Source organism: Oncorhynchus masou, chromosome 10, assembly GCF_036934945.1.
Source record: "Oncorhynchus masou masou isolate Uvic2021 chromosome 10, UVic_Omas_1.1, whole genome shotgun sequence".
Lineage (NCBI taxonomy): Eukaryota > Metazoa > Chordata > Actinopteri > Salmoniformes > Salmonidae > Oncorhynchus > Oncorhynchus masou.
In genome coordinates, this window is record NC_088221.1 from 42,564,436 (window position 1) to 42,578,893 (window position 14,458).

Here is a 14,458-nt window from a genome sequence, read left to right on the forward strand (position 1 = left end):
TGGTTCACCTCAGATGCTCACAGAGAATGTGTATTGGAAGAGATTTCCAAATGTTCTTCACCCAGCATACACCCCTCCAACCAGACATGCTTTATCTACTAATTTGCTGGATGCTGAGTTCAGAGTTCAAGTGAAGGTCAAGCAAATCATGGAGAAAGCAGACTATTGCAATCATCTCTGATGGGTAGTCGAATGTTCATGGGGAAAGAATAATTAACTACATCTCCAGCCCTCAACCAGATTTCTACAAGAGCACAAACAAGGGACAACAGGCACACCGGTCTCTACATCGCAGATAAGCTGAAGGCAGCCATCAATGACCTTGGACCACAGAAGGTATTTGCACTGGTGACAGACATGAGGTTTGAAAAATTGGTGGCCATCCGGGCAAATTTGAGGCTTTTTGAGCCTGACAACGAGCCATCCTCAACAAGGTTGGAAAGTGACAGTGAAGATGAGGCATCAGTCTGATGTTCAAGAGGTGGACATTGAGAAGGTCCAGGGAGAATACAAAAAAACATTAATTTGTGAAGATATCCAGGGAGAATACAAAAAAACATTAATTTGCATATTTTCCCACGGAAAGTTTCCACCTCTGAATATTCCCCAAAACGTAGATACAATTAACGCAAAAGTTGACACCCCACTTTGGTTCTAAAATCACCATCACCCACTAATTAACTTGTATCAAGGTCATGCGCACAAGTACAGTGAAATGCCTATCTTGTTAGCTCTACACCCAACAATACAGTAGTAAAACAAAAATAATAAAGTTACATTTACATTTGAGTAATTTAGCAGACGCTCTTCTACAGAGCGACAGAGTAGTCCGTGCATACATTTTCATACTTTTGTCATACTGGTCCCCTGTGGAAATAGAACCCAAAACACTGCCGTTGCTCAACCAACTGAGCAACACAGGAAAATAAGCAAGCATACTATATACAGGGTTGGTCCTTTCCAGTACCATATTCACAATGTGCAGGGATACTGGAATGATAGACGTAGATACACTATATATATATACACACAAAACCATGTGGACACCCCTTCAAATCAAATTGATTTATAAAGCCCTTCTTACATCAGCTGATATCTCAAAGTGCTGTACAGAAACCCAGCCTAAAACCCCAAACAGCAAGCAATGCAAGTGTAGAAGCAATAAGTGGATTAGGATATTTCAGCCACACCCGTTGCTGACAGGTGTATACAACCAAGCACACAGCCATGCAATCTCCATAGACAACATTGGCAGTAGAATGGCCTTACTGAAGAGCTCAGTGACTCAACGTGGCACCGTCATAGGATGCCACCTTACCAACAAGTCAGTCAAATTTCTGCCCTGCTTGAGCTGCCCTAGTCAACTGTAAGTGCTGTTACTGTGAAGTGGAAACGTCTAGGAGCAACAACGGCTCAGCCGTGAAGTGGTAGGCCAAACATCCTCACAAAACAAGTGCTTAAGCACATAGAGCGTAAATACCATCTGTCCTCGGTTGCAACACCCACTACAGAGTTCCAAACTGCCCCTGGAAGCAACGTCAGCACAAGAACTGTTTGTCGAGAACTTCATGAAATGGGTTTCCATGGCCGAGCCACCGCGCACAAGCGTAAGATCACCATGCACAATGCCAATCGTCGGCTGGAGTGGTGTAAAGATCGCCGTCATTGGACTCTGGATTGATGAATCACCCTTCCCCATCTGGCAGTCCTACGGACTAATCTGCATTTGGCGGATGCCAGGAGAGCACTACCTGCCCAAATGCATAGTGCCAAATGTAAAGTTTGGTGGAGGAGGAATAATGTTCTGGGGCTGTTTTTCATGGTGCGGGCCACGCCCCTTAGTTCCAGTGAAATCTTACCGCTACAGCATACAAGACATTCTAGATGACTGTGCTTCCAACTTTGTGGCAACATTTTGGAGAAGGCCCTTTCCTGTTTCAGCATGACAATGCCCCTGTCCACAAAGCGAGGTCCATACAGAAAGTGTATCTTGAGATGGGTGTGAAAGAACTTGACTGGCCTGCACAGAGCCCTGACCTCAACCCCATAGAACCCCTTTGGGATTACATTGTTGGTCCTGACGTCAGAGTGCGCAGCTGAACACTGTATACTGGAAACCACCTTTGTTATTTTAACTAAAACATAACCAATCTTTGTTAAACATAAATACCAAAATAGTATTTTCATGGATTCTTAAAGTCTGCTTGAAAGAGCCGCTAACCAAGCTAAGCTGCTAACGTTAGCCATCAAGCTAACAAAGTTAGTCCCAGATGAGTTTTCCAATGGAGACCTCTCTGAAAAAGTAAATGAATGGCTCCAGCGCTGTCGGAGCTGTATTCACAATGCTTTGTTCGGGAAAAACTGGATCACTCAGAGTTCCATTGCAGCAAAGATTATAAGCTTGAGGTGGCGTCTTTAATCACGCAGGTAGCCAGTCAATGTAAGAAACTGGGGAAAATGTTTACCTTTTCGCCGTCGGTGGCTTGACGGCGTTTGTGCATGTTGGATGAATCTCCGTCTTGTTGTTTATCATTATCCCGACTGGCTGGTGTTGCCCGGAGTTCGTTCGCCAGGGGAGCCATCTCTGCCTCTCCTCCCCCATCTGATAGAGTCGAAGGAGCACAGCAAGAGGAGCATGGCAATCAAAGATCGTCACGCCACGAGCCGCGGAGGCCAAAAACATCTACAAAAACATCTACAAAAAAAGTCTACATTCCCAAAGAGAGGTCCGGTGCGGATTCAAATATTGAATAGTTTCACCGCGCTGTAGCCTGATCTTCCTACACCTTCGTCGCTGGGGGTACCTGTGTCTGCAGCCGCTGTGCCGACTCCTACGATTTAGAAGTCGACGTTGGCAACCTTTCATCCCTGCTCTGGATCAAGCGGGGCGTCTCCATCTGTCTGGAGGCCTGCACCTTCCTGTGAAGTAGGAGTGGGCAGATTTCCTTGTCCTTCTTGCCAGCTGTGATTTTGGCCAGTTCCAAGGTAAGAAATGTGACTGTTCCTCGTGCAAAAACAGTGTCCTATCCCAGAGCTCGAGTAAATGACAATACTAAGCTGCTCCTGAACGTACTATGCCAGGACATCGATTATATCGTAGTTTTGGTGGGTTTTAATGACATTATGAAGGGCAGCTCTGAACAGTTGAAACAGGATTTCAAAGAGCTGATTGACTATCTGCTAGACACTAATAAAAGACCCATCATATCTGGCCCTGTGGCCTCTCTGAATCATGGCATTGAACGCTTTAGCAGGATTCTTTCTCTTCACAACTGGCTATGTGCAGCTCAATGGGTATAACTTTTGTTGACAATTTCAATACCTTTTGGAAACAAAACACATTTTATAAGGAGGATGGGATCCACCCAAATTATTTGGGTTCCTGAATCCTTTCACAGCATTATAAGGCTGAGTTGAGACAATGACTTCAATGCCCCAGCCCAGTTAATCCCTACCATTGTGTCGCTGAGTCATCATAATGCTTTAGCAAATGTACATTATACCAGGGGCATAGGTAGACAATGTAAGTAACCTAATTGATGTCCCCCTAACTGCCCTGAATGCCTCTGCTGATCCTACCGCTATTGTATGCAGTAATCACATGTATATGAATCAGATTTATGCTGTTAGCAATGAGCCGGTGTGCCCTAGTTGGAAGTCCACTGTGTGCAGCTCACCCTGCACTAACATAAATAACATGAGAATATCTACTTCTGCTAAGCTTCCCAGTAGAGCTAAGAAAACAAGCAAGCATCCCAGAAAAGTAGTCAAAATATCCCACGTTAACATATGTAGGTTAACATCTTGAAGCTAGGGGGCACTATTTTAATGTTTGGGAAAATAACGTTCCCAAAGTAAATGGCCTATTTCTCATTAGCAGATGCTAGAATATGCATATAATATTAGGATAGAAAACACTAAAGTTTCCAAAACTGTATAAATATTGTCTGTGGGTATAACAGAACTGATATTGCAGGTGAAAGCCAGAGGACAATCCAATCAGGAAGAGCCTCTTATTTTGAAACGTCTGTGTTCCTATGCGTGCCTGTCCTCCATTTAAAGGGATATCAAACAGATTCCTTTTTCTATCACTTCCTCAAGGTATCAGTCTTTAGACATAGTTTCAGGCTTTTATTTTGAAAAATGAGCGAGAAAGATAACGTCGCGTCATTGTATGGCCGGGTGCCAGCAGCATTTTGCTTTGCGCAACAGAGTTTGGGCAGCCATTGCCTTTTTCTCTCATACTGAAAGACAGTTGCGGTTGATATATTATCGATTATATATTAAAAAAAGCAACCTTGAGGATTGATTATAAAAAAAACATTTGACATGTTTCTGTGGACATTACGGATACTATTTGGAATGTCTGCATTGTCGAGACCGCTCGTTCCTGTGGATTTCTGAACATTACGCGCCAAACAAACAGAGGTATTTTGGATATAAAAATAATCTTTATGGAACAAAAGGAACATTTATTTTGTAACTGGGAGTCTCGTGAGTGAAAACATCCGAAGATCAAAAGGTAAACGATTAATTTGATTGCTTTTCTGATTTTCGTGACCAAGCTACTTGACGCTAGACCAAGCTACTTGATGCTAGGTGTTCATAATGTTTTGTAGAGCGATGGATAAACTTACACAAACGCTTGGATTGCTTTCGCTGTAAAGCACATTTTCAAAATCTGACACGACAGGTGGATTAACAAAAGACTAAGCTGTGTTTTGCAATATTGCACTTCTGATTTCATGAATATAAATATTTTTAGTAATATTATTTGAATGTGGAGCTATGCAATTCAGCGGTTGTTGATGACAATTATCTCGCTAAAGGGATGGGTAGCATCAAGAAGTTAAACTATAGTTTTGGCAAGTCAGTTAGGACATCTACTTTGTGCAAAGACTAAGTTGACTGTGTCTTTAAACAGCTTGGAAAATTCCAGAAAATTATGTCATGGCTTTAGAAGCTTCTGATAGGCTAATTGATATAATTTGAGTCAATTGGAGGTGCACCTGTGGATGTATTTCAAGGCCTACCTTCAAACTCAGTTCCTCTTTGACCCTTTTCCTCTTTTCCTCTTTGCTTGACATCAACGGAAAATCAAAAGAAATCAGCCAAGACCTCAAAAGAAATGATACACCTCCACAAGTCTAGTTCATCCTTGGGAGCAATTTCTAAACGCCTGAAGGTACCACGTTCATCTGTACAAACAATAGTACGCAAGTATAAACACCATGGGACCACGCAGCGGTCTCCTAGAGATGAACGTACTTTGTTGAAAAAAGTGCAAATCAATCCCAGAACAACAGCAAAGGACCTTGTGAAGATGCTGGAGGAAACAGGTACAAAAGTATCTATATCCACAGTAAAATAAGTCCTATATCGACATAACCTGAAAGGCCTCTCCGCAAGGAAGAAGCCACTGCTGCAAAACCGCCGTAAAAAAGCCAAACTACGGTTTGCAACTGCATATGGGGACAAAGATGGTACTTTTTGGAGAAATGCCTCTGGTCTGATGAAACAAAAATAGAACTGTTTGGCCATAATGGTCATCGTTATGTTTGGAGAACAAAGGGGGAGGCTTGCAAGCCGAAGAACACCATCCCAACCGTGAAGCACGGGGGTGGCAGCATCATGTTGTGGGGATGCTTAACTGCAGGATGGACTGGTGCACTTCATAAAATTGATGGCATTATGAGGCAGGAAAATGATGGGATATATTGAAACAACATCTCAAGACATCAGTCAGGAAGTTAAAGCTTGGTCGCAAATAGGTCTTCCAAATGGACAATGACCCCAAGCATACTTCCAAAGTTGTGGCAAAATGGCTTAAGAGTGGCCATCACAAAGCCCCGACCTCAATCCCATAGAAAATTTGTGGGAAGAACTGAAAAGGTGTGCGCGAGCAAGAAGTCCAACAAACCTGACTCATTTACACCAGCTCTGTCAGTAGGAATGGGCCCAAATTCAACCAAATTATTGTGGGAAGCTTGTGGAAGGCTACCCAAGTTAAACAATTTAAAGGCAATGCTACCAAATACTAATTGAGTGTATGTAAACTTGTGACCCACTGGGAATGTGATGAAATAAATTAAAACTTGAAATAAATGATTATTATTCTGACATTTCACATTCTTATAATAAAGTAGTGATCCTAACTGACCTAAGACAGGAAAGTTTTACTAGGATTAAATGTCAGGAATTGTGAAAAACTGAGTTTAAATGTATTTGGCTAAGGTGTATCTAAACCTCCGACTTCAACTGTACATGTTTCAAGCAGACCACCGTAGTCCCTGTACCCAAGGAAGCGAAGGTAACCTGCCTACATCATTACAGACCCGTAGCACTCACGTCAGTAGCCATGTAGTGGAGCGGGTCGAGAGTTTCAAGTTCCTTGATGTCCACATCACCAACGAACTATCATGGTCCAAACACACCAATACAGTCGTGAAGAGGGCACGACAAGATTACTCCCCCTCAGGACACTGAAAAGATTTGGCATGGATCCTCAGATCCTCAAAAGGTTTTGCAGCTGCACCATCGAGAGCATCCTGACCGGTTGCATCACCGCCTGGTATGGCAACTGCTCGGCATCTGACCGTAAGGCGCTACAGAGGGTAGTGTGTACGGCCCAGTACATCACTGGGGCCAAGCTTCCTGCCATCCAGGACCGATATAATAGGCGGTGTCAGAGGAAAGCCCATAAAATTGTCAGAGACTCCAGCCACCCAAGTCAAAGACTTTCTCTGCTAACGCACAGCAAGCAGTACCAGAGCCCCAAATCCAGGAAAAGTCCAGGACCAAAAGGCTCCTTAACAGCTTCTACCCTGCCAAGCCATAAGACAGCTGAACAATTGATCAAATAGCCACCAGACTATTACAGTGACCCTCCCTCTCCATTTGTTTTGTACACTGTTGCTACTCAGTGTTTATTATCTATGCAATCACTTCACCCCCCTACATGTACAAATTACCTCAACTAACCTGTACCCCCGCACACTGACACGATACCAGTACCCACTGTATATAGCCTCGTTAATGTTATTTTTATTACATTTTTTACTTTATTTGCTAAATATTTTTCAAAGCTCTTCTTGAACTGCACTGTTGTATTCGGCGCATGTGACAAAGCGCTAGCAAAGCAGTACTGTAGCAAAATATCGGAGTCTGGTGAGCCTCTGCTTGTAAACAGTAAGCAGGAGTGCAGAGTCATGATCTGATTCGCTAAATGGTGAATGAGGGAGGGCCTTGTGGGTAGAATAACAGTGGTCTAGGAATTTATCACCCCTAGTCAGAAAGGAGACATGTTGATGGAAGTTGGGCATCGCGTGTCTTAACGTGGAATTAAAAATCACCAGCAACCAGAAAAAAAGCATCCACATACAAGTTTTCCTGCTTGTTTATAGCCTGTACAGTTTGTTAAGTACCAGCTTGCTGTGTGTGTGTGTGTGTGTGTGTGTGTGTGTGTGTGTAAACTAGTTTGTTAAGTGCCAGCTTAACATATCCAATGAACATATAAGACAACATTGGATTTCACCCCATCTCCAAATCATATGGTTTTGACTGTTTTCAAGTTTAACAGAGTGAACTTCTCCTCTCACTTCGGCCATGCAGCACGCCCAACAAAAGTGATTGCTGTCCTTGTTATAAAATTATCACCTTTTTCCTGTATATCGAAAAATGACCATATAGACATTTATTAAAGCCTGAATCTGAACAATCAAAATAAATGGTATTGCAGGTCCCATTCAGCAGGTAGCCTACAGCAAGACGAGTGTCGTCTCCGGTAACTTCCTATTATTCCTGTAAAACACCATTTTCAATAGTGCATAATTACACAGGCTTTATTAGTTGAGTGACAACCTCATATCGCGCAAGCAATTTTAGCATTTGAATGCTGAAGATGCCTGCAGAATAGACGTGCAAGATTAGGAACATGCCGCCTACCTTGCGAAGCTGGGCACATTGTGTAGTTTGTTTAAGGCTACTGATATTCCCTGGGGTTGTTCGGCATGCATAATGACTTGCTTATCAATGACTGTCAACACAGTTACAGTTCGACACTGAAGGAAAGGACGCATCAGTTGTGACAAAATATGAGGTCTTTTTGGAAGGTAGAAAGTACAAATGTGAGCAAAACATTTGAGTAAATCGGAGGTGCGTAACGTTTGAATAGATTTTCTGACAGATGCTACATTTGGATCAGTTTGGGTTCCGCAGACTGATCCTAACCTTTTTATTATTTATTTATTTATTGAACTAGGCAAGTCAGTTAAGAACAAATTCTTATTTACAATGACGGCCTACCCCGGCCAAACCCTAACGACGCTGGGCCAATTGTGCGCTGCCCTATGGGACTCCCAAACACGGCCGGTAGTGACACAGTCTGGAATCGAACCAGGGTCTGCAGTGACGCCTCTAGCACTGATATGCAGTGCCTTAACCGCTGCGTCACCCGGGAGACAAAAACACTTCAACATGTCAAATCGGGGACCGATGATTTTCAGTGAATCGTTACATCCCTAATGACAAGCATTTCTGAGAATATAAAATAAAAGGACAATCGAAATGGCCTAATATGCAAATAAACATTTTTTTTTTTTTTTTTTTAAATCATCCTGTATGAAGGAACCTGTTCAACAAACACATTTCAAATGGTTACAGACAGTTACATGAAAATCTTCCTGTAGAATGAAAGAAGTCATTAGCCTAAATTCTGATTGGGCAGATGGGCCCCAGGTTAGTTTAAATACAGGTAGAGTAGGTCTTACCTTATGTAGACAACCCCGCTGTGGGTGATCCTCCGCTGCCAACCTATAGGGACTTCAGCCGGGCGCTTCCCCTCAGAACACAGACCTTCATACTTCTTTGTTCTGTTCATTGTCCACTCCTTAAGTCCGCACAACTATACCCTTGCGATGTTAGATATCACAAGTCTGTCAGAGAGCTCAGACTAGTGTGCATCATCCTGGGGTCTCAGGAGTGAACTGACCAAGCAGGATGTGCTACAACAGCTTCGCTGGTTGGAACTGCCAATCCCACCGTTGCCTGCCTCTTCTGGGACAGGTTCACTGTGGAACCAGACCTTTGAGGCCCTTTGTCCCCATCCTGTTTAATGTCGTCATGTTTAAAATCACCATTTTCATCCATGTTTTTGTGAAGAGGCCATGGTAACGGTGGGAGATCCTGCCGACATTGACATGGGTGACCTTTAGGGAACTTGAAGTAGAGCTGCCCAGGCGACCTCTCTCACAGACCAATGTTTCACTTTCAGTTCACAGAAGCTGATATCGGACAAATCTGGATGGATCTGGTGATCAATGGTGATGAAGTGAGCTCTGGCTGGTACTAACTGCCGCTGGTACCTTACAACTCCTCATGTTGCAGGTTGTGTCAGCGTTACGTCATCCCAGAGAGGATAATGGATTAAAGCAGCCACTGTCCCATACATTCCAACCTGTAAAACAAGTAAAAAAGTAACACCGTCAAATTTACGACAAAAAGCTTTTAGGAATATATTTATATAGTCTAAATATATTTATAGTCTAAAATACTCTCAATGAGTAGGAGGAGCTCATTGAGAATAATATTTCTAAATATTTCCCACACAAGACAGGCTTTGCTGAACTTTTACATAACCCAAAATAATGTTAAATCCATTGTGCACGTTTAAAAAATATAGTTTTTCCTCTAAGAAAGAAATCGCTCTTCAATGTAATTAGGACTAGTTGTAGAAGTCACTAGCGGTAGTTAGCTGTATTAGGCTATATGCGGAGTGAATGGTCACAAAATCATGATGGATTGGATGCCATTGTTCCAGGCACTGACGTGACTCTGAATACTGCTAAGGCTTAATGATACCGAGTCGCCACGGCAATGGGCCAGTCTACCTACCTCCCATCCCCCTTTTTAATCAAGCCCTTCTCTGGCCAATACCTTAAGAGATCCGTTGTGGCAATAGGATGGGAATATTCCCCCTGTGTATCCACAGCCATTTCTAGGTGGGTGGATTTGGAGGACAAATATATTAGACTTGATTAGCTATATTTTCATTTTTGTTATTTAATTTTAACAAAAGTCTTGCATTTTGTCATCTGAACGGTCAAATCTGTCTCCATCTCTTGTGAATTCTCTTGCTGAAATAGTGGGGGTGTAAAGGTGACAGTTGGCCTCCCAGGGGCTGAAACACTCGATAGCCCTGTGTGTCTCCTGGGCTGTGAGGTGCTCGTCTTCACCGCCAGGCCTGTCAGACCGACAACTTATCTGTAACTCTAGGGTGAAATAAAAACAGCAGCACTTTGATATTGCATTACAGAGTGTGAATCACGCTCGCTGTGCATTTTCTGTGACGGATGACTCATCCACACAGCCGAGCGTGTATAGAAAACGCTGGTAATTAAAGCAAGGGTGCTTTCCTTCGCCTAGATACCAATACAAAATGGCTTGGTATTAAATCAGAGCGCACACACACACGCGCACACACACACGCGCACACACACACACACGCGCGCGATTGAGAGCAGTGGTAGTGCCACTGTCACAGACACCCTTGGGATATGTCTGAAAGAGGACAAACAGAACAGCAAAGGCCAATATTAAAATCTGATTGTTAGCCCACCATCATCGCGCCATCCATTATTTTCATAGTTGACTGAAAGCCTGCACAATGTCAAAATAATCACAAATATGGACTGTAAGAACAAAACAAAAATCGAAGGTGTGTAATTCGAGGCTTTATCATGTTTTACCCTCCACAGTATGTGTGCCTAAAAGCCAGGCACATTTGTAGAGCATGATAGGCTACTAGACCCTCCCACGTGATAAATCAGCCATAAAACACTGCATGGCTCGCCACTGTTCCACCACCGCTCCATAGCTTGGAGGGAAACAGAGCGAGTTGAAAAATAGGCCAGGCTCTCTTGGATGCAAGGTAGCTGTCGCAAAAGGGGGGACGGGGGACTTCAGTGTTAGATTCAACAGCTTCAAATATTTTGGCAGTGTGGAGTTCCAGGAACACAGTATCTCTACTTGTGATATCGTGAACAAACAATCCAACTCCACGCCAGATGAGAAAAAGAAGAAGATTGACCCAGTGTATTAGAACAACATGTAAATGAAGCCTAAGTACCCATTCAGCACAATAAAACATATATTCCCTGGATAATAAAATGGAAAAATCAGGCACACTGGGCCTTAGTGCTGGGCAATATGGCCAATCAAATATCACACTATTTTTGTCATTGACGGTATGAAGCTATTTGACGTTTCAAATTCATTCTAAGTGGTTTTAAAAATGGGCTTTCTCCATTCTGATTGCTTTATACTGTTCAAACAAACTACAACAAAAAATAGTAAGACATTGCTGAAAGTGAAGTAGTCTTATTTGTAGAACAACGAAATACTAATTTTGTAGCCTCAAACTCGGGTACTCGATCAATGGTTGCTATTTCTATAGTTATTTGTTCAATACCAGCCTTCGCCTTCCATATTTTTCTTCAATTTCTTAATTTCCTGCACAAATTTGTTATAATTTAAACACTGTCAAGTGCATTTGGTCTTAGTATGCCTCTATAAAATAAAGAATATCAGAATATTATCACCATCATCTTTGACCATGTACTTTCAGGTTAATTTGCAGATCTTAATAAAAGTGCAGTCGGACGATTTCTGGGGGCCTCTACTCTGAAGTTGTTGACTTGTTGTGCAAGCATTTAGCTAGCAGTTCTCAGCTGTAGCAGTCTACTTCGAAGTTGTTGACTAGTGGTGCTAGCATTTAGCTAGCAGTTCTCAGCTGTAGCAGTCTCTACTCTGAAGTTGTTGACTAGTGGTGCTAGCATTTAGCTAGCAGTTCTAAGTTGTAGCAGACTCTACTCTGAAGTTGTTGACTAGTAGTGCTAGCATTTAGCTAGCAGTTCTCAGCTGTAGCAGTTTTGTACTGCTGATAAAAACGGATTATTGCAAGAACTACGGAATCATTTAATTAAACAAAATGATGTTAGAATGTAAAGTAAAAATCCACACCGGTGTGTGTATCAATACCGGTATAGTAAAATGCAGTATTCTTTTTTATTTTACCTTTATTTAACTAGGCAAGTCAGTTAAGAACAAATTCTTATTTTCAATGACGGCCTAGGAACAGTGGGTTTAACTGCCTGTTCAGGGGCAGAACGACAGATTTGTAACTTGTCAGTTCGGGGGTTTGAACTTGCCACCTTCCGGTTTCTAGTCCAACGCTTCTAACCACTAGGTAGCACACTAGCGATGTAACGATTAAAATGTTTAAGACGCAAGTGCATAGATCCGAGGAACCCAAACCGATCCAAATGTAGCATGCATCGGTCAGAACATTGATTCAAAGTGTTACAAAATCACTGATTCACTAAAATGGTTTTGCTCAAATTACTTTCTACCTTCCAAAAATATCTCATCAATACCTCTTTTGTGATAACTGATGGGTCCTCTCCTTTAGCCTTGAACTAAGCAAGTAACTGTGTTGATAGTCATTGATATATAAGTAATTGTGCATGCCGAACAACCCCAGGGAATATCAGTAGCTTAAACAAGCTGCACAATGAGCCCAGCTTTGCAAGATAGGTGGCATGTTCTTAATCTTGCACATCGATTCTTCAGCATTCAAATGCTAAAATGGCTTACACGATATTAGGCGTTAATCAGTTGTGTGACAAATACAGTGGGGCAAAAAGTATTTAGTCAGCCACCAATTGTGCAAGTTCTCCCAATTAAAAATATGAGAGGCCTGTAATTTTCATCATAGGTACACTTCAACTATGACAGACAAAATTAGGGGGGGAAATCACATTGTAGGATTTTTTATGAATTTATTTGCAAATTATGGTGGAAAATAAGTATTTGGTCAATAACAAAAGTTTCTCAATACTTTGTTATATACTCTTTGTTGGCAATGACAGAGGTCAAACGTTTTCTGTAAGTCTTCACAAGGTTTTCACACACCGTTGCTGGTATTTTGGCCCATTCCTCCATGCAGATCTCCTCTAGAGCAGTGAGGTTTTGGGGCTGTTGCTGGGCAACACGGACTTTCAACTCACTCCAAAGATTTTCTATGGGGTTGAGATCGGGAGACTGGCTAGGCCACTCCAGGACCTTGAAATGCTTCTTACGAAGCCACTCCTTCGTTGCCTGGGCGGTGTGTTTGGGATCATTGTCATGCTGAAAGACCCAGCCACGTTTCATCTTCAATGCCCTTGCTGATGGAAGGAGGTTTTCATTCAAAATCTCACGATACATGGCCCCATTCATACTTTCCTTTACACGGATCAGTCGTCCTGGTCCCTTTGCAGAAAAACAGCCCCAAAGCATGATGTTTCTACCCCCATGCTTCACAGTAGGTATGGTGTTCTTTGGATGCAACTCAGCATTCTTTGTACTCCAAACAGTTTGAGTTTTTACCAAAAAGTTATATTTTGGTTTCATCTGACCATATGACATTCTCCCAATCTTCTTCTGGATCATCCAAATGCTCTCTAGCAAGCTTCAGACGGGCCTGGACATGTACTGGCTTAAGCAGGGGAACACGTCTGGCACTGCAGGATTTGAGTCCCTGGCGGCGTAGTGTGTTTTCTGATGGTAGGCTTTGTTACTTTGGTCCCAGCTCTCAGCAGGTTATGAGATTTTTGCTCGCCGTTCTTGTGATCATTTTGACCCCACGGGGTGAGATCTTGCGTGGAGCCCCAGATCGAGGGAGATTATCAGTGGTCTTGTATGTCTTCCATTTCCTAATAATTGCTCCCACAGTTGATTTCTTCAAACCAAGCTGCTAACCTATTGCAGATTCAGTCTTCCCAGCCTGGTGCAAGTCTACAATTTTGTTTCTGATGTCCTTTGACAGATCTTTGGTCTTGGCCATAGTGGAGTTTGGAGTGTGACTGTTTGAGGTTGTGGACAGGTGTCTTTTATACTGATAACAAGTTAAAACAGGTGCCATTAATACAGGTAACGAGTGGAGGGCAGAGGTGCCTCTTAAAGAAGAAGTTACAGGTCTGTGAGAGCCAGAAATCTTGCTTGTTTGTAGGTGACCAAATACTTATTTTCCACCATAATTTGCAAATAAATTCATAAAAAAATCCTACAATGTGATTTTCTTTTCTAATTTTGTCTGTCATAGTTGAAGTGTACCTATGATGAAAATTACAGGCCTCTCATCTTTTTAAGTGGGAGAACTTGCACAATTGGTGGCTGACTAAATACTTTTTTTGCCCCACTGTATGTAATTTGCTAGATTATTGTTATCCATGCACTATTGAAAATGGTGTTTTACAGGAATAAACGAAAGCTACCGGAGACAACGCTCATCTGGCTATAGACCTACCTGCTAAATGGGGCTTACAATAGATTTTATTTTGATTGTTCAGGTTCACAATCAACAACTTACCACATTTTGTAACGTTACAGCCTTATTCTAAAACATATTAATATTTTTTGC

General features: G+C 42.3%; 1 protein-coding gene across 5 annotated transcripts in view; it reads right to left on the reverse strand.

The window, feature by feature from the left end:
* Window positions 1–14,458, reverse strand: part of LOC135547652 (methyl-CpG-binding domain protein 5-like) — a 44,984-nt gene that overhangs the window by 18,262 nt on the left and 12,264 nt on the right. For all 5 annotated transcript variants that reach the window (XM_064976839.1, XM_064976842.1, XM_064976840.1 and 2 more), the window contains exon 2: window positions 8,769–9,454. In XM_064976839.1, coding sequence (XP_064832911.1) covers window positions 8,769–8,878 — 110 coding nt within the window. In that variant the 5' untranslated portion in view covers window positions 8,879–9,454. The remainder of the gene's footprint in view (window positions 1–8,768; window positions 9,455–14,458) is intronic.